A 19,129-nucleotide genomic window follows, 5' to 3' on the forward strand; every position below is an offset into this window, starting at 1 on the left:
GCGCCCCACCCCTGTCCATTCACCTCACCTCGTAGTCGACGTCCCCGACTCACCGTGTGACCTCAAAGGGACCTTGCCACTTGGCGATCAATTTGGAGCTCAAAGTGGGCAACAGTACAAGTACTTTATCTCCCTGGGTGAACTCCCTAAGGCGCGTGCCCTTGTTGTACAGGCGGGCTTGCTGTTTCTGGGCCTGCCGCAAATTCTCCCGGGTTTCGGCACCACTGTAACGATTCCGTGTTCGTGGGTGGAGCACAGAGGACGGCAGGCCAGAATAAAGTTCAATCACTTGTTTATTTTTGCTCTTTTCAGACGCAAACACCACTCTCTCAGCCATGCACACAGACACACACACAAGTCGTCTGGCTGGGGAGAGATCCTCTGCTCTCTGCTCTCCCTCCCTAAATAGGGCGCGGTCACTGGGAAGACACACACAAACAGATTAATTGCAGTCAGGTGTAGTGATTCTGCCACTTACCTTCCCTGACTCCACCCTCCTGTCACAGACCGGCGCTTGACCACATCCCCGCTGCCACACTCATGTATGTGGAAGAGGGCAGATAGCGCTTTCTTCTGCTGCCCTGTGATGCAGCACTTCGAGAACATGAAGTTGATTGGCTTCATGTGTCTCAAAGGAAGCACATGTTAACCTTCACCCTTTCTGGTGCCAGGGATTGGCGTCACGTCCAACCCGACTCCTAGTTTGAGAACACCTGGATTAGGTCCAAAATCATAAAATCCAAAGGATAATTACATTACGGATGGTTCCTTACTTCCTCACTCTTATAGCAGTGTATTAAGTTGTCGTTTGACTTTTCATTGTTTTCTGGAGAATAAGATTTAAGGTTAGGAGATATGAAGGAGAGCAAGATGTAAGGAGAACCTTAAATGTTCCCTTGATAACCTTAAAGTATTATATTCTCATTTGTGTCCCAGAAAGACCTGTCCTTACAGAGAAATTGCATCCATCACACCTTCAACCCTGACCTCTTTCCTAGTCCCTGATGGTGAAAAGTTTCCCCACAGCATAATGCTACCACCACCATGCTTCACACGAGTGAGGTACTGTTCTCAAGGTGATGTCGTGTTTCTGGCCATTTTGTGCCAAGGTGTGAAAAATGTTGGTTTTTGGTCAGTTGTGGTCTCATCAGAACAAAGAACCTTTCCACATCTGTCTTTTACCAAACTCCAAATGCGATTTCATACAGCTGTTTTTTTTTCTTTTCTTTTTGCAAGTCAACCATAAAGCCCAGCTTTGTGGAGTGCCGCCGAGGCTGTGGCTATGGATCTCTCCAGCTTCTTCAGAATTGCCCTTTCTCTCTTGGTTGCTTCTCTGACTAATCCCCTCTTTACACAGTTAATGAATTTTAATTGGTGGCTTCCTCTAGTCACAGTTATGCCGCATTCTTTCATTTTTTTTAAAAGCATTGAATGACACTCCATATGACATTTAAAATCTGGGATATATTTTTATATAAAAAAAAAACCTGAAATGATTCCTCTCCAAAAATGTTTCCCTGACTTGTTTGGATTGCTCCTTGGTCTTTTTATCATGCTGTTTGTTTAGATTCCAGATTGTGGGTTCTTTGAGGAACAGGTTTATTTATCCTGAGATCATGTGACACTAATTACACTCAGGATGACGCCATTTAACTAATTATGTGATTTTTTTTTAATGTTAACTCTGACCGAAGGAAATTAGAACAGTGTGACATTGGAGAGAAGGGAACAGGAAAATGGGGAAACACTTGAAAAACCAAGAAAGAATGAAATTGTGAACACAACATAAACAAGGAAACAAAGAAATGAGGGACTCTGGAAAGAGAGAAGTGATAGATTGCGGAATGAAAACCCTGAAAAATAAATGACATGTATCAGTTCCATCAGTATAAAAGGCTCATTGGTCATTAGGGTGACAGTGGGGGTTTGATGGCAGAGGGGTAGATAGCAGGGGCAAGGCTGGCCCTGATGATATTAATCACCGTATTAAGCCTTTGACATTTCGCCGTGAAAGCTGAATGTTGTTTCTGAGTTGATTGACATGTTGCTCATTTGGACGTCATTAGGCTGCTCACCTACTTTGAGTCATGCTGTGGTATAAATACGCTGAATTACGCACACCCTCACACACACATATACACACACACACACGTGCATACACATACACGCTCCCCGGCACTGATCAGTAGCAGTAGTAGAAGTCCAGCCATCTCTCTTCATCACCATGTGCGTCCTGTGGAGATACAGACTTACAGCCATGTCGGTGTTGAGTGTGTTGATGTTTTTCCTTGGTTGTGAGGCTCAGCTGCATAATGAGGCACAGAGCGGCAAATTAGTGTACGCACGCGGAAACCACTGGGCTGTGGGTGAGCAGGACGCCTTTCTTTACTTCATATAACAGAAACGGCAGTGTGTTAGTAATACAGATTCACGTTGGCATGGTGATCATGCATTTTATGCCAAGATTATACCATGTTTATTTGGTTTTTTTTCCAAAAGTATTGAATCAACTCTAATAGTACAGAATTAACTTTTAACTTTTAAGTCTGCACACACACACACACACACACACACACACACACACACACACACACACACACACACACACACACACCTCTTAAAGCCAATTGTGGATGCTTCATATAAACTACAGCTAATAGTACATAAATAATTTTTTAAAAAGTGTGTGTAATCACTGGAGGTTTCTCTGAAGAGACATTTATTTAACACTTATATGATGAACAACAGGATGGTGTTTATGACTCCAGGAGCAGGAACAAAGCTGAAACAATGTCAGGTATTGATTCAACGTTAAAAGAGCATTCATTTCATGATCCGAAGCTGCTGTTGAGAACATTGGCGATGTTGCAGCGTACATGGCAGCAGTTGCGTTATCATCGAACAGAATCGACTCATGGCGCTCATATGGAATGTTTAAGAGGAGAAAAAACCATTTCTTTGATCGGTAATTAATTGGTAATGTGTGTGTTTGTAAATGTGCCATTTAGTACTAAAGTTATCAAGACTTTAACTTGAACATCATGTCATTTGAACAATAACACAAATATAACAACTCAAATACTAAATACTAAATATCAATTAATACAATTCTTCGCTTGTCTAATGAGCCAGATTACTTCAGAATGCTGATCTCCTGCTCGTCAGTGACACTCTAATAAACACTCAGTTCAGCTCCTGAGTTTTTTAACACTGTGAGCCAACAAGTGTCAGAAACAGAAATTATACCTCACATGTTCTTCTTTTTTAGCATTTTGTTCCACACCATCACTTTTGGGAAATTATATAAGAAATGACAACAAACTCAGCTGCCTTTAGGTTTTGTTTTTTTTTTTGCTTGTTTTTTCTCTGTATCTGTGATGAGTGAGACTGTGAGTGATGTCATGTTTAAGATCATCATGGAAATGAAACAATCGTATTTCTAAAATGGAGGTGATCTATCAGTCTGTTTGTCTGTCCATCCATCTATTGATCTGTCTGTCTATCTATCTGTCTGTCTGTCTGTCTGTCTGTCTGTCTATCCATCCATAGGTCGGTCTATCTATCTATCTATCTATCTATCTATCTATCTATCTATCTATCTGTCTGTCTGTCTGTCTGTCTGTCTGTCTGTCTGTCTGTCTGTCTATCTATTTATCTCTCTGTCTGTCTGTCAGTCTGTCTGCCTGTCTATCCATCCATCCATCCATTGGTCTATCCATCTATCGGATATATTGTCTGTCTGTCTGTCTGTCTGTCTGTCTGTCTGTCCAATGGATGGGTGGACAGAAGGACAGTCTATCTGTCTGTCAATTATCTATTTGTCCATCTATCCATCAGTCTGTCAGTCTTTCCAATGGATGGATGGACGGATGGAAGGTCTATCTGTGTGTCTGTCTATTTGTCTATCCATCCATCTATCCAGTCATCTATTGATCTGTAGATCTGTCTATCTGTCAATATACCCATTTATCTCTCTATCAATGGGTCTATCCGTCCATCCATCTGTCTGTTTGTCTATCTATTTATCTCTCTGTCTGTCTGTCTGTCCATCTGTCCATCCACTGGTCTATCCATCTATCGGTTTGTCTATCTGTCTGTCCAATGGATGGGTAGACAGAAGCACAGTCTGTCTGTCTGTCTGTCTGTCTGTCTGTCTATCTATCTATCTATCTACCCATTTATCTCTCTATCAGTGGGTCTGTCTGTCTGTCTGTCTACTGATGGAGGTGACACATAAAGGATGATCATTCACTAAAATTATTATTATTATTATTATTATTATTATTATTATTATTATTACTTTATTTCATTTTGTTCTGATTAAACAAAAGTAAAAGCTTTAGAAAGCAGGCACTTCGATCACATTAAGTTCTGTCTTTACGACTGGTGAAAGTCTTCAAGAAAGAGGTTTATGTGATTTGTATTTCTCACGACAGTTGATCTTTTTCACACTGCCATGTTGTTGATGATTTTCCTGTAACAGCATGCCTCTAAGTGTTTCATTCCTCGCACAGACACTTTTCAGCTGATTCACTGCAGTATAAAGTTCACCTCACGTGAGAATGTGGGACAACGTTGGATCTTATTAAACCTTATTTCTCTTTTTTAACAGACAACAGAGACGTAAGAACGAAGTGATGTCACAAATCTATTACATTCATGAATATCAATGCATTCCTGTAAAATAAGAGTGCACACCTTTCATCTTTATTTTAATCTTTATATATTATGTATAGATTTTAGTAGGAACATTTTAACGTGTTAAAAAAAACAACCCTTGGCTGTATAGTTTATAGTTTATTATGCGCCATTAATTAATTAATTAAGTATGTATTGCGATATTTCTGGACGTCGTTATTATGAGAAATGCATCGTTTCAAATGTTTAACTGGAATGATATTTAATTTCCTTTTGCACCACTGAGAAGTTGAATCTTTAATTCTGATTTGACAGAAAGTTTGAAATAATTTATTGGAATTTGTAGAAAAAAAATGTACAACAACAACAACAACATTAGGAAGAAGACTTTCACTGCTTTAGCTGTATTTTATCTTCTGAAGCGTTATTTGAATTGTTCCTCTGTTTGTTTCACCTGCATTTTCCTTTTACCTTTAAACCCTCCGAGAGCTTCTGTATGCTTTTCATTCATGGTTTTATATCAGAAAGCAGCAGCAGCTCGTTATTGTTTACGTCCAATCAGCCGCTTGTGCTGATAACAACCTCCTCAAACACAGAAACCACATTACCATCTGATTCGATAGAAGAGTCTCAGGAGGAGGTTAAAGTGTTTTGTTTTGCTTTTTTGCTCTCATTATTGTAAACTACTTGTTGTTCTTATTGCTGATTTAAAGTGGCAATCAGAAGCAGGACCAGTGACATCACTGTGACATCAGCGCTTAACGAAGTGCGTGCGCTCTTTATTCCCAATGACAGGTTTGCTTTAATTGAATGGCAAGGCTGAATGATTGCGTTAATTAACTGTTGATCTTTTTTACTCTTGGCTTATGATGGTTAATAGTGCTCAAGACATTTAAGAGGTCAAACCACAAGATAATGTCTTTAGAGCCTCATTAGAGCCTTAAACATAAATTAATTTTTTTTAAATTCATTTTGCTCTGCTGAAGGTCTTCCAATTTCTTTCTGAAGCTTTTAAGCGAATATATTTTGCATGGAATTTTTAAAAATAGTAGCTTTACGGTGTGGATACGGTACACTTGCCATTAAAGCAGATTAAATCATGAGATGTATGTTGCTAGTTGCTAAGCAACAGCAAAACGCCCAGTGCAAGCAAGTGTGCACTAGCACAAACCAGCTAATAACTGAGTTTAATGTCTTAGCTCGCTAATTGTTCATTCTTTTCTGAAACAGATGTGTCAGAGATGTCAACATTTCTCTTGGATTTGTAAAAAAGATTCTATATGAGATTCTATAAAATTATCCTGGAATTACATTTAGCATTGAGCGCTAACATAACTTCCAGGTGTTCTGTCAAACTGAGGTAACATTAAGACTTGTAAAGATGGTATTGTCTTTATGTAATCATTAGAGACATCCATCATGGTGAGGCCTTCAGAATTGGACCTTCTGCCACCTCTGAATATCTCATCTCATCTCATTATCTCTAGCGCTTTATCCTGTTCTACAGGGTTGCAGGCAATTTAGAGTCACCAGTTAACCTAACCTGCATGTCTTTGGACTGTGGGGGAAACCGGAGCACCCGGAGGAAACCCACGCGGACACGGGAAGAACATGCAAACTCCACACAGAAAAGCCCTCGCCGGCCACGGGGCTTGAACCCGGACCTTCTTGCTGTGAGGCGACAGCGCTAACCACTACACCACCATGCTGCCCCCTCTGAATATCAATGTTCCTCGATACAGCAGAACTACTGGAAGTTCGGTTAGCGCTCAATTCCTGCTAACTCTAATGCCAATGTCATTTCAGTCTTTTCTGAGGAATTAAACAACACAACTGAGGGAAATGTTGATATTTCTGACATGTTTGTATCATTTGACTTTGCATTCGCTGTATCAAAATAGAAGTAATGACTAGAAGTATATGGTATATGCTAGCTAGCTAAGACAGGAACCTCAGTCGATAGCTAGCGTAAGCTTGTTTACATGCTAGTATAAGTGCTTTCACACAGTAATGAACCCCAGGGCAAAAATGATGACCTATTGGACCCCAAGACACCCCCACTAGGGTGTGGTCTACAAACAATCCCTGCTCCTTCTTCCAATATTTAAAGCTTAAGTGGACATGCTTTGCATCCTCTAACAGTTCCTGGTCATTCTGCTCAGGACACCTGATGGGTAAGAAGAGCATCGACGAGACGCTGGACTCGGACGACCCTGACGTCAATGCTCAGGCTTATTTAATCACAGCAGAATCTGACACACACACAAAGCCATCCAGACTGCTGAAGGCTCTCATCAAGGCTCTGGCTGGACCAGAGAGAGAGACAGAAGACAAGATGGAACGACAAGAACTTTTGATGGAGCTGAGGAGACAGTGGGAAGAGCAGCTGGTAAGAGAGAAGGAGATCAACCAGGTGGATTCTTATGTTTAAATGTTATTTTAAAATTCTCAAATATGTGTGTCTCGATGAGCAATTATTTGATACATCATGATTCTGGACATGAGCTAACAGTCAATTAAATGTGAAATACTTCATGTTAGTGTATATTTTTAACTACAGTAATAACTTTTTAAACTAAAGATAATATTCTTAATTGAAAAGGAACCTCAGAAGGGTCACAAGGGTCATTTGACGGTTGTGGTATTTGTGTATTTGCTTATTTAATCAGATCTAGCAGTTTGAAGATTGACCACAAGGGGGAGTGCTTAACGGTTAATTCGCAGAATGTAGCTAATACACAGCTCTATTTTACTTAGACATGAGTGTTTCACTGGGAAATACGCCACTCGAATTTTTCATATGAGCTCCATCGGGACACGGAGAACCAAAACCGGGACATAAATCTCTATCTGTCACTTGTGAGGAAATTGATGAATTGTTTTGATAAATTTGGGGACTTTTTGTTTGTGAATGTGTCGATATAATAAAAATAAAATCACACATTGGCTTGAAGATATGAAGTTTATCTTCTCACGTTGAAAAATATTTTATTTACAAACCATGTAATATCCTCTCTATACACTGTGCGCTAATTGTTATCAAAATACCTTTACTCCATGAGAAACAGATTCCCAAATGCCTGTAACCGTCTCACAGCAAACATTTTCATAATTGTTCTGGTTGACAGCGATATTTGTGTTTGTAGTTTGACAGAAGACATTCTTGTGTGTGTTTAGGTAGTGAACATCCAAAACTTGACCAGCTATGTATGTTACTCATTTCAGTACAAAATCTAATTCTATATCCGGTGTCTCTATGATAAGTGCGCCCTCTTGTTGTCAATCTTCAGATGAGTTAGCTAGCGAGTTACGAAACTAAAATATTGTCATTAAAAAAATTAGTGAATAAAATGGAAACAGAATCATGATTTAATAAAGAAATTATTATTAATAATAATTAATATCTAATATCTACTTATTTATTTTTCTCCATCCAGGCAGAGAGGTTTTTGTTACTGGCGTTAAATACAAGAGATGCAGACGCTAGCTGAAGATGTGCATCGCATCTGATTCTTAATCCAAGATTCTGCAGTTGGATGCAGTTGAGAAACAACAGCACTGCGTCACAGTCGACTTTGTTTGAAAATTGTTTGAAAATAAAGAAACACCTAAATCACACTTTCTGTTCATTCCACATTGCATTAGTTCACAAAGAACTTCTGTTTGTTTGGTTTTTTTGTAAATTAATCTAATCCTATGCCATTGTTTTATAGGTCTACGTATATAACTATGTTCTTCTGAATTGTTTGTGACTGGTGTTTCGTCAAATGTATTCAATAAAGCCCTAATTACTGAAATAAAACTAGTGTGATTTACAGACACTTAGTGTCTTTAGTGTGTGTTTTAGAAAGTATGATTCCCGTATTAGAGATGTTTCAGATCGGGCCCAGCTCTACAGGGGGCCAGGGTGGGCCTGGCCCACCCACCAGAAGGGAAAAGAGAGAGGATAAAAGTGATATATATATAAAATGTAGCCCCCCCCAAAAAAAAAAATCTTCCTGGCCCACCCTGTTAGTGTTTCTGGCCCTGTTTCAGATTATTTCATCTGTTTATAACCTGAAACACATTGAAAAAGTCACAATATATGGTGGAATTAAACACTCAGGAAAATAATCAACAATGTGACGAGTATAATGAAGTGGAGTTACTGTTACCACCATGGTGTTGAGTATGTTCCTATAATCACAGCAGTACCCTGAAGTGATGGATTCCTCCCAAACTACAGCAATCTCCCAATGCTTATGATTATTTATTCATTCAAGAAAGAGACATCATAAATTTTATCCATTTATAGTTACATTTAATGTTGTCCAGTAAGCATTCCTGCCTCACACCCAGTGTTCCCATAGACTCCAGATCCACAATGATCCTGACCAGGATAAAGAATCATCTTTGGCCTCAAGCAGAACACAGTAGTCATAGTAATAGTGTCCACTTTATTGCTTTATTACTATTTTAATTCTCTATAAATATTTGTGTTTCTTAGTTGATATATCAGCCAGTCACTTCCTGTTCATTTCTATTTACTAATGGACAATGTGAGTAAAAATAACATGACATCTGGCGAAAAATCATCATTAAATCAACTGTAATTGTTCTCCAATCTGTCCATCATCACAATGATCCCAATTCAGCATTACATATTTCCGAAATGTGACGTATAAATTACAGCTCAAGGTTTTGCTTGTGTTTTTTTTTAATGTGATGCTCTCAGTACATCCTGTTTGCTCAGCCTGAGTCTCTTCAGCTCTCTCACTGTGGGTTCAGCTAAAATTATTATTATTATTTATTATTATTATTATTATTATTATTATTATTATTAAAAAGTTTCTAGTGAATGAGTCACACTCTGTACTTTGTTTCCACACTTCATTTGTTATATATATATATATATATATATATATATATATATATATATATATATATATATGTGTGTGTGTGTGTGTGTGTGTGTGTGTGTGTGTGTGTGTGTATCACACATTTTTAATGTTTGTTTTTCCAACATGTGATTGTTTCATGACTCACTTATTTTCACCTGTTAATTTTTCATATATTTTATTTGTATGTTTTCACACATTTCTGACATAATGAATCATTTATTTGAGTTTCTTGAGGTCGTGTATATTTTCAGGGCACAATATGATGAAAGGCACTTTCACATATTTTCCCTCACTTTGAATGAGAAATTCAGTAAACTTAATTCTACAATGATGATAAATACAAAAATAAAATAAGATCCTAATAATTTGCTTTACATGTATAGAAGTGCCCAAAATTATGGAATTGCAGTGGAAAAGAATTCTGCAGGTGAAGGTGTAACCGCTAGAGGGCGGCAAAGGACAAATATACAGTTTTACTACTAAAACAGACCACTAGAGGGCAGTGGAAAAAACTAAAGAAACAGACTTCAGACATCACACATCACATCACATTATCTCTAGCCGCTTTATCCTTCTACAGGGTCGCAGGCAAGCTGGAGCCTATCCCAGCTGACTACGGGTGAAAGGCGGGGTTCACCCTGGACAAGTCGCCAGGTCATCACAGGGCTGACACATAGACACAGACAACCATTCACACTCACATTCACACCTACGCTCAATTTAGAGTCACCAGTTAACCTAACCTGCATGTCTTTGGACTGTGGGGGAAACCGGAGCACCCGGAGGAAACCCACGCGGACACGGGGAGAACATGCAAACTCCGCACAGAAAGGCCCTTGCCGGCCCCGGGGCTCGAACCCAGGACCTTCTTGCTGTGAGGCGACAGCGCTAACCACTACACCACCGTGCCGCCCCGACTTCAGACATTAAAACTTAAAATACAGTATAGTCAGAAGTTTGGACACACATTCTAATTAATTTTTTTTCTTTATTTTATGAATTAAAAGTCTCTTTATGTCTTAAAGCAAGGTGTTTTGGTCATATGATGTATTTTCCCGCCAATTCCCAAAGAACCCAGTTTAATTAAGAGCGTTTGTTTCCATACGGTGTCAAATACAGCTCGAAATACGACTGTGGTGACTTTTCTGAGAAATGTTTAATCACATCATAGCAAAAATATTCTCTGGAGAAGTTTGTTTTTACCCCTACTAGAGATTTTGATGTAAAATATACAGCACCAGTCAAAAGTTTGGATAGGCTACACCTTCTCATTCAATGTTTGTTCTTTATTTTTATTAATTAAAATCTCTTCATGTCTTAAAGTAATGATGGATGTCGTTTCTCTTTACTTAGTTGTTCGGTTCTTGACATAATATGGATTACTGCAGTTGTGGTGTGGAATAGGGCTATTTACTGTATTGTTATTATTTACTGTTTAGTCTTTGATCTCAAACACATTAAGAAGGAAAGAAACTCATCCACTAATTAACTTTTGACGAGACACAGCTGTTAATTGAAAAGCATTCCAGGTGACTCCCTCATGAAGCTGCTTAAGAGAATGCCAATAGTGTACAAAGAGTCATCAAGGTAAAAGCTGGATACTTTAAAGAATCTAAAATATCAAACATTGTTTTTTTAACACCTTTTTTTGGACATAATTCCATGTTATTCTGTGTTCCAGATGTTATTTCATAGTTTTGATGTCTTCAGTGTTGTTCTACAATGCAAAAAAAAAAAAAAAATCTATGAATGGGTAGAGTAGGGGTGTACAAACTTTTATATTAGAGAGAGAGAGAGAGAGAGAGAGAGAGAGAGACTAAAACTGATGGAGAAATGAAAATCGACTCAATTTTTTTTATTTAATTAACAATTTATATTTACATTCTGATAAAAAATACAAGCTTCATTTGTAATCACAGTTTACACCAAGCATCAGAGGAGAAGAATAAATAGATTGTCTTACCTTTGCAGAGGTCACAGTAAAGTAGTTTATCAAACAAAACTGTAACATTTCACTGAAATAACTCTTTTTGGCAACTTTATTTTTAATACATGATGAAAAATCCAGCTTAATTTCTTTTTATGTTTATATTTTATTTTTATACAGTGTAATCATGATTATTCAAAACCAAATGTAGCTTATAAAAGCAAAATAATCCAATTTATTCTCTTATAATTGTCATTAATTCATCATTTACTGGTTATGCTTACATGTTTCTTTCCGTTTTAAAATTTATTGCTTTTTTACATTTCATATTTTATATATTGTATTACTGTACTTGAAGTATTTAAGTAAATTGATTTTCTTTTTTATTTTTGTATTCATTTTCACAAATTAAAAAAAAACAAGTCATAAGAAGAGGTATGAGGCATAAAATGTGTCCAAATATTTAACCAACGCTTTTAGTTCTTTAAAGTCAAGAACACTGTTTTAAAAATCCCTCAAAGAACATTAACATTTTAACCCTCACTCTTAGGAAAAAAATACTTTTTGGGTTTTTTTAAGGGTTTATTGTATATTTTAAGGACTTTTAGCTTCAAAAAATGTTTCTGATGGATAAACGTCATTCTCTCATTGTTTTAGGGCTCCATATACACTGTGAGAAATGGGGTACAGTCGGAGTCCATTTCTGTTCCCCAAGGTACAAGCTACACTAATGTACCCCTGAGGGCTCATTATTGGACCTCAAGGTAACTATGTGCACCTTTTAAGGGCCAAAAAAGTACATATATGTTCCCAAGCAGTATATAAAGGGTACAGATAACTACCTTAGGAAGAACTGCTTCAGTGATAAGCCGCTGTACGCCTAGAGGTACAATAATGTACTTTATTTTCTGAGAGTGTAGAACCTTAAATGGCCAATTTGGGCTCGAAGTGTTCTTTAGAACCCAAATTGCTTTTCATTGAAGCTGTGTTGTGTGAATTGTGAGCTTATATTGGCTCTTATTTTTGCTTAATGCTTTTTAGTTAATGTATTCTTACAAATCATCTTCTTCCTCCTCTTCTTTTGGCTGCTCCTGTTAGGGGTCGCCACAGCGGCTCATCCTTCCCATTTTATGATCTGCCTATTTGATTTGGTGTAGGTTTTACACCGGATGCCCTTCCTGATGCAACCTTCCCCAGTCTATCTGGGCTTGGGACCAGTGCTAAGATTACACTGGCTTGTGCAACTCCAGTGGCTGGGTATTTAATGTATTATTACAAATATATAATAATAATATGCCAATTATTATTATGTTAATATTAATATTAGGGCTGGCACCGTGGTCTAGTGGTTATCACTGTCACCTCACAGCTAGAAGGTTCTGGGTTCAAGCCCCATGACTGACTTGTCTTTCTGTGTGGAGTATTGCATGTCCTGCATGTTCTCCTCATGCCTGTGTGGGTTTCCTTCAGGTGCTTCAGTTTCCTCCCACAATCCAAAGACATGTGGATTAGGACAACTGGCTGCTCTAAATTGCCCAGAAAAGAGAGAGAGAGAGAGTGTAGCCCTGTGATGGACTGGTGACCCATCCTGGACAGGCCTATTTTAAACATGTTTTACCATAGGATTATGGCAAGTGTTCTTTTTATGCTGTTGTGTGTTGGGGTGGTAGCCTAACAGTTGAGGACAGGAACAGGTTTAACAAACTGATAAGGAAAGCAGGTTCCATCATTGGTTCATGCCCAAGTTCTGTGGAGGAAATCCTAGAACAGAGGGTGATGATGAAGATGAGGAGTGTGATGTCAAGGGATGACCACCCCTTGTACAGCATGTTCACTAAAAGTGGTAGGAGCCAAAGGCTCCTTCTACCGAGATGCTCTACAGAGAGGTTTAGGAGGTCCTTTGTTCCTACCGCAATCAGACTTTTTAACAAGAGCTGCTGACTATCATTGCTGCTGTTATTGTGTCCTTTCAGTGTCTGTTCTTGTGCATACTTATTTATTTGTTGTTGTAGTGTATGTTGTACTGTGCCCTGTCTTAAGTGTCAATTGTCCTACTGATGTATGTTGTGTGTGGTTGCCAGGTAGCAAAAGAATTTCCCCCTTGAGGATTAATAAAGTTCAATTCAATTCACCCCGCCTCTCACCCGCTGTCAGCTGGGATTGGTTCCAGCTTTCCCATAATGGATAGGCGGTTTAGAAAATAAATGAATGACAATGTTATCCATTAATATTTTTACAGTATAAAAGGTATAATATGTTTACAAATTAATTTTTAATTATGGATTTATAGCTTGTTTGGTGTCTCTGTTGTGACCCAGAAATACATCACTAAAACACAACTGTTCTGTGGCTTTAAAGTCTCTCCTCTCCCACTCCTGGGCTTCTTCACAGACACTCAGACCTTGAGACAGGTTTCAGATGTGTATTTTTCACGACTTTTTCCTCTCTCACACAACGTACAGAACTGATTTGTTTTCCCTGGACCGGTCCATTTTCCCCCACACACAGGGATCTGCGGATTCTACCAGGTCTTCCCAATGGCCTGAATGTGCTCCTTGGCCTTCATCCTGAGTGAGGCGATGCTGGAGTTGCGAGGGTCGGCATCCTCCAGAGACAGTGTGTCCATGAAGCCTGAGCAGTGGAAGGGAAGAGGAGGAGGATGATGATGAGGAACTCCGATTGGGGGCAGAGCATGACTGACTGTGGGTGTTCCGAGAAAAGATGGAGGAGCGTAACTGGACGGATAGGACTGCAGTGGAGAGGTGGAGGAGGAGATACATGGTGGTGCCATCCAGGGTTCGAGAGCAGGAGATCTGGGGAAGGAGAGTACGGACGAGTCCTGCAGATTGATGGGGCTGATGGAGCTCAACTCCAACTTCTCCTGACGACGCCATTTAGCACGACGGTTCTGGAACCACACCTGCGAGGAATACACCAGATTCAACACCGACCGGGTACCACACGTCTCCGGAGTAACAATAAATAACAAAACTCCATCCATCCACAGCACTAATACTGGGGTTCGTGCTATGATACACTTCCACAAACATGTGTTGTGAAGGTCAGACTTTGATAGATCCCTGTTCTTTAAATAAAACAGGGTGCCCACTCACACCTGATTGTCATCCCATTGATTGAAAACACCTGACTCTAATTTCACCTTCAAATTAACTGCTAATCCTAGAGGTTCACATACTTTTGCCACTCACAAAGATGTAATATTGGATCATTTTCCTCAATAAATAAATGACCAAGTATAATATTTTTTGTCTCATTTGTTTAACTGGGTTCTCTTTATCTACTTTTAGGACTTGTGTGAAAATCTGATGATGTTTTAGGTCATATTTATGCAGAAATATAGAAAATTCTAAAGGGTTCACAAACTTTCAAGCACCACTCTATCTATCTATCTATCTATCTATCTATCTATCTATCTATCTATCTATCTATCTCTTCCTTGCCTCTTTCTTTCATCCATCCACTGATCTTCTGTCTCACCTGAACGCGCACTTCCGGCAGGTTGACCTTGAGCGCGAGCTCCTCTCGGCTGCACGCGTCCGGGTAGCGCGACTTCTCGAAAGCTCTCTCGAGCTCGTGCAGCTGGAACGTGGTGAATGTGGTCCGGTTCCGCCTGTGCTTCTTCTTCGCGCGCTCTTCGTCCAACAGCTTCCCGTCACCGGTAACTTCCGGTAACTCGGGACTCACCGGGGCGCTGGATCTGACGTCACATCGTACACCTGGGAGCACGCAGACAGATTAGAATCAGGCTCGTGCCATACCAGGCGGTAATTAATAATAATAATAATAATAATAATAATAATAATAATAATGTGCAGTGGTCATCATCATGTAGGTGAACATCATCCTCTTAAAATATTACTAATGGATAGAACAGTACCAGAGGAACTAGATGAGAAACCTGAAGTCCATGAATATGATGGAGCTCAGGTGAGGAGACAGGCAGAGGGAGACACGCGAGAACCCGGACTGTACGAAAACATTTCATAAATCAGAGAACCGAGATACACGTGCGCACGAGATACATGAACGTTTCCGGTGTGCACGAGAAACTTTACCAAAAAAAAAAAAAATATATATATATATATATATATATATTTTTTTTTATTTTTTTTTTTTTTTTTTTTTTAACCCATGCCCCTTTCGGCTCTCTGTAGAGCTGTGAATTACTCACACATTTTTTAAATCAGTTACTGATTTCAGTTCTGCACTGAATGTGATGTAATATATGAACATTCAGCACGTCACTTCCTGTCAATTATCATTTAATTAACCAATTAATTAATTAGTACTTTTTTCCGTGAAATATTTCTCAACTTAAATCATTTTTTTGTATATATATGTGTGTGTGTGTGTGTGTGTGTGTGTGTGTGTGTGTAGTCTGTGAGGATTATGTAGCCTATATAATATGACTCGTGGGTGTATTAATCAACAACTTTCATTTCAGGATCATTTTAATCACCGGACTGATAATTGTGTTTTTGTGGATCTGTGTCACTTTTACTCATTTTTAAGTTCACATTTTACTGCACTAAACTCACATGGTGTTGAAATAAATATAAAAGTCCAAAATTTTTATATTTATTTACAATTAACGGCTCTTCTTATCTGATCGGCGGCACGGTGGTGTAGTGATTAACGCTGTCGCCTCACAGCAAGAAGGTCCTGGGTTCGAGCCCCGGGGCCGGCGAGGGCCTTTCTGTGTGGAGTTTGCATGTTCTCCCCGTGTCCGCGTGGGTTTCCTCCGGGTGCTCCGGTTTCCCCCACAGTCCAAAGACATGCAGGTTAGGTTATCTGGTGACTCTAAATTGAGCGTAGGTGTGAATGTGAGTGTGAATGGTTGTCTGTGTCTATGTGTCAGCCCTGTGATGACCTGGCGACTTGTCCAGGGTGTACCCCGCCTTTCGCCCGTAGTCAGCTGGGATAGGATCCAGCTTGCCTGCGACCCTGTAGAACAGGATAAAGCGGCTACAGATAATGAGATGAGATGAGATAATAAAGTATTCTGTTCAGGTTAAAAAATTCCCCCCAACTAACAAACCGGATGTGCTTTACAGCAAATTTCTTTTTGGTGCATTTGGTAAAGCTCCTGAGTCATTCTGACCCGAGAAAAGAACAAAACCTCAATCAAAGAAAACAAATTGAAACTGAATTAACTCCGTCACGTCCCCCCCCACCACCACCACCACCCACACACACTAGAGCATCTTCAGACATTCCTGAACTTTTACTGTCTTTACTGTTACTCAAATATTAAGGCTGGTCCCTTCAGTTATTATTATTATTATTATTATTATTATTATTATTATTATTATTTAGTAGTAGTATATTTTTCATGAATATTAAGTGGCGAAAAGAACACAAAAGAGTTAAAATGATAAATTAATAAAATCACTGGACACGGAGCGCACTAACAGAACTACTGGCTTTCAACAATTTCCTTACTCTGTATTTGAGTGCATTTTTAAGAATCTTGGCTCTTGACTGCACACACACACACACACACACACACACTTACTGTCCATCCTGTGCTTCTTCACTCTGCTCTGCTCCTCCCTGAAGCCTAAAATGGCCTCGATGCTGTGAACTCTGCTCTGGTTTCCTGAAAGTCTCTCCTCCATCATTTCAGAGCCCAGAAGCCTCATTGAATTTTTTAACATCCCGGAAGTAAACAAAACAAAAATTAAAATAAACAAAAAAGCGTTTTCTTTTGTCCAACCTATCAAAGATGGAAGTCTGAGTGAAAAAGTGATGTGCTGAAAGTTGGACAGTCAGGAAAGGGGGTGTGAACTGGGTCTGATCCTGAGATTGGAGAGCTGAGAGCTGCTCCATGCAGGAACTCCAGGGTCAGGTGTTTCTCCTTTCTCACTTCTCTCCTGGGGTTTTATATCCGACCTCCTCAGCAGGATCCCCCTCTCCCTCCCCCGTCCATCACCTCCAGACACGTCACAGGGTGGAGCAGGGGCTTCTGTTTTTACCCCAGCCCCTCCCATCACCCCCCCCCCCCCCAACCTAATCAAATCATCAAGGCCTAGTTTACCTCCAGTTTTCTCAGCCAGAGCATATTTCATCATTTTACTGTCTGAAGAAGACAAAACTCGTGCATGAGTTTCCCGAAATTACTCAAATAAATTCCTACATTATTAATGACGAACTCCTACAGCACACTTTCAACTCTGCTGAGAGATATTCTCTTCTATTCCAGAAATAAACATTAAGCTACATACAACAACAACAACAATAATAATAATATACTCATGTATGTTATATAATTATTAATGAGTATTGTTGTTGTTGCTGTTTTTATTATTATTATTATTATTATTATTATTATTATTATTATTATTATTATCTATTAAAAAATGTGATTTAAACTCTTTAGCTATTTTAACCCAAAGCACTGGTTCGGTTTGGTTCAGACCCAGAGATGATGTACTTCACATCGACTCTCTTCTTTTCCTGATTAAATTCTAATTAATAAAGACACCTTCCCCTCCTGTGTGCTGATAATTAACCAGGCTGTTGAGGCTGTACTGATTGTGAATATAATTATAACTTTTCATTTCAGCTTTACTGTCTAATCTTATTCCTATAAAACCAATATTTACACCATGACGTGTTTCTGGTGCAGTTGTGTGATTTTTTTCCTCGAGCACACATTTATAACATCTTTAAATTGTATTTCAGAACTAATTTTAATATAACAACTTTACATGTCATACATTCATAACTAATTGTATTTGTATATAATGAGAATATTTGTGATGTGGGTAATAACATCTGGTGCAGCTGGAGGAGTTTTTACTGAAATTAACAACACAGCAGTTTAAATAAAGAGGCTCATGACATGAAGGACTGAGATGTTAAATGGGAATAATTTTAGTTTAAAAGTTTAAAGGGTTTGGTTTTAGTGAAAAACAGCCTACAGGTCTAATGCTCTTCTTATTTATTAACCCTTTCATGCACAGATTCCATATTCAGGCAGAAATATAAATCACCTTCAGATCACTCACTTATTTAATATTTACTTATACATGAATTTCTCTCCTGAATTCTCTCACTCTGTACACTAACATTAACACCCTCTTTATTTATTTACGAAGAAACATCACTCTAAAAAGAGCTCTTTAGCTTTGTAAGGTTTAAAAAAATTGCAATAAATTTTTCCACCTTTGAAATCTGCAACGGCCATGAACAGCGTGACGTCATCATTAATCTATTACTGTAATCCGAACAACATTTAAATATTTCGTTCATTTTGGTCATCAATTTTAAATATTTTAGACCTGAATACTGATTTATTATTTTTTTAAATTCAGGTAGAATTATCCTTTCATGATTTTCCTGTATGTAGACAAACTGTTTACTTCTTTATAAGTGATATTTATTTTATTATATCTTCATTATCATATTTTCATAATCTGGATGTTACAAACGATATATTTAAACTATATATCAGTGATGCACCGACTGGAGTTTATAATCGATTACACTTCATTTCGGACACACACACACACACACACAGAGGATGGACTTCCTGGTGTGTGTGTGTGTGTGTGTGTGTGTGTGTGTGTGTGTGCTTAATGAAGGTGTTAATTAGGAAAGTGAAAGCCACTAATCCCCCCTCGGGCTCCTAATGACGGGTTTAGTTTCTCTCCTGTAACCT

The 19,129-nt window shown here is 38.7% G+C and overlaps 2 protein-coding genes across 3 annotated transcripts; one reads left to right on the forward strand and one right to left on the reverse strand.

Annotated features, from left to right (window-relative positions):
- The first annotated feature begins 2,146 nt into the window (after nucleotides 1–2,146).
- Nucleotides 2,147–8,415, forward strand: grp (gastrin-releasing peptide). Of its 2 annotated transcripts, none has more exons than XM_060934960.1 (3): nucleotides 2,147–2,366; nucleotides 6,801–7,051; nucleotides 8,076–8,415. In XM_060934960.1, the coding sequence occupies exons 1-3, from the start codon at nucleotides 2,225–2,227 to the stop codon at nucleotides 8,127–8,129; spliced, it is 447 nt and encodes a 148-aa protein (XP_060790943.1). In that variant the 5' UTR covers nucleotides 2,147–2,224; the 3' UTR covers nucleotides 8,130–8,415. The 2 variants fall into 2 exon arrangements, with proteins under 2 accessions (XP_060790943.1, XP_060790944.1); XM_060934961.1 differs by having other exon boundaries at nucleotides 6,801–7,027.
- A 5,283-nt stretch (nucleotides 8,416–13,698) lies between these two features.
- rx3 (retinal homeobox gene 3) lies at nucleotides 13,699–17,084 on the reverse strand. Its single transcript, XM_060936603.1, has 3 exons — nucleotides 16,982–17,084; nucleotides 14,944–15,182; nucleotides 13,699–14,365 (listed from the first exon to the last, which is right to left on the reverse strand). The coding sequence occupies exons 1-3, from the start codon at nucleotides 17,082–17,084 to the stop codon at nucleotides 13,967–13,969; spliced, it is 741 nt and encodes a 246-aa protein (XP_060792586.1). The 3' UTR covers nucleotides 13,699–13,966.
- Between the last annotated feature and the right edge of the window lie 2,045 nt (nucleotides 17,085–19,129).

The sequence above is a fragment of the Neoarius graeffei genome, chromosome 12 (genome assembly GCF_027579695.1).
Source record: "Neoarius graeffei isolate fNeoGra1 chromosome 12, fNeoGra1.pri, whole genome shotgun sequence".
NCBI lineage: Eukaryota > Metazoa > Chordata > Actinopteri > Siluriformes > Ariidae > Neoarius > Neoarius graeffei.

What these genes read in the sequence shown, in the direction of transcription:
- rx3 (XM_060936603.1), bottom strand. Translation starts at nt 17,084, where the DNA reads ATGGAGGAGAGACTTTCAGGAAACCAGAGCAGAGTTCACAGCATCGAG. An exon ending in GAAGAAGCACAGGATGGACA is followed by an intron (nt 15,183 to 16,981) that starts GTAAGTGTGTGT and finishes GCGTGCTCCCAG; the next exon opens with GTGTACGATGTGACGTCAGA. An exon ending in TGCCGGAAGTGCGCGTTCAG is followed by an intron (nt 14,366 to 14,943) that starts GTGAGACAGAAG and finishes TATTCCTCGCAG; the next exon opens with GTGTGGTTCCAGAACCGTCG.
- grp (XM_060934960.1), top strand. Translation starts at nt 2,225, where the DNA reads ATGTGCGTCCTGTGGAGATACAGACTTACAGCCATGTCGGTGTTGAGT. An exon ending in CGGAAACCACTGGGCTGTGG is followed by an intron (nt 2,367 to 6,800) that starts GTGAGCAGGACG and finishes CATTCTGCTCAG; the next exon opens with GACACCTGATGGGTAAGAAG. An exon ending in GAGAGAAGGAGATCAACCAG is followed by an intron (nt 7,052 to 8,075) that starts GTGGATTCTTAT and finishes TTCTCCATCCAG; the next exon opens with GCAGAGAGGTTTTTGTTACT.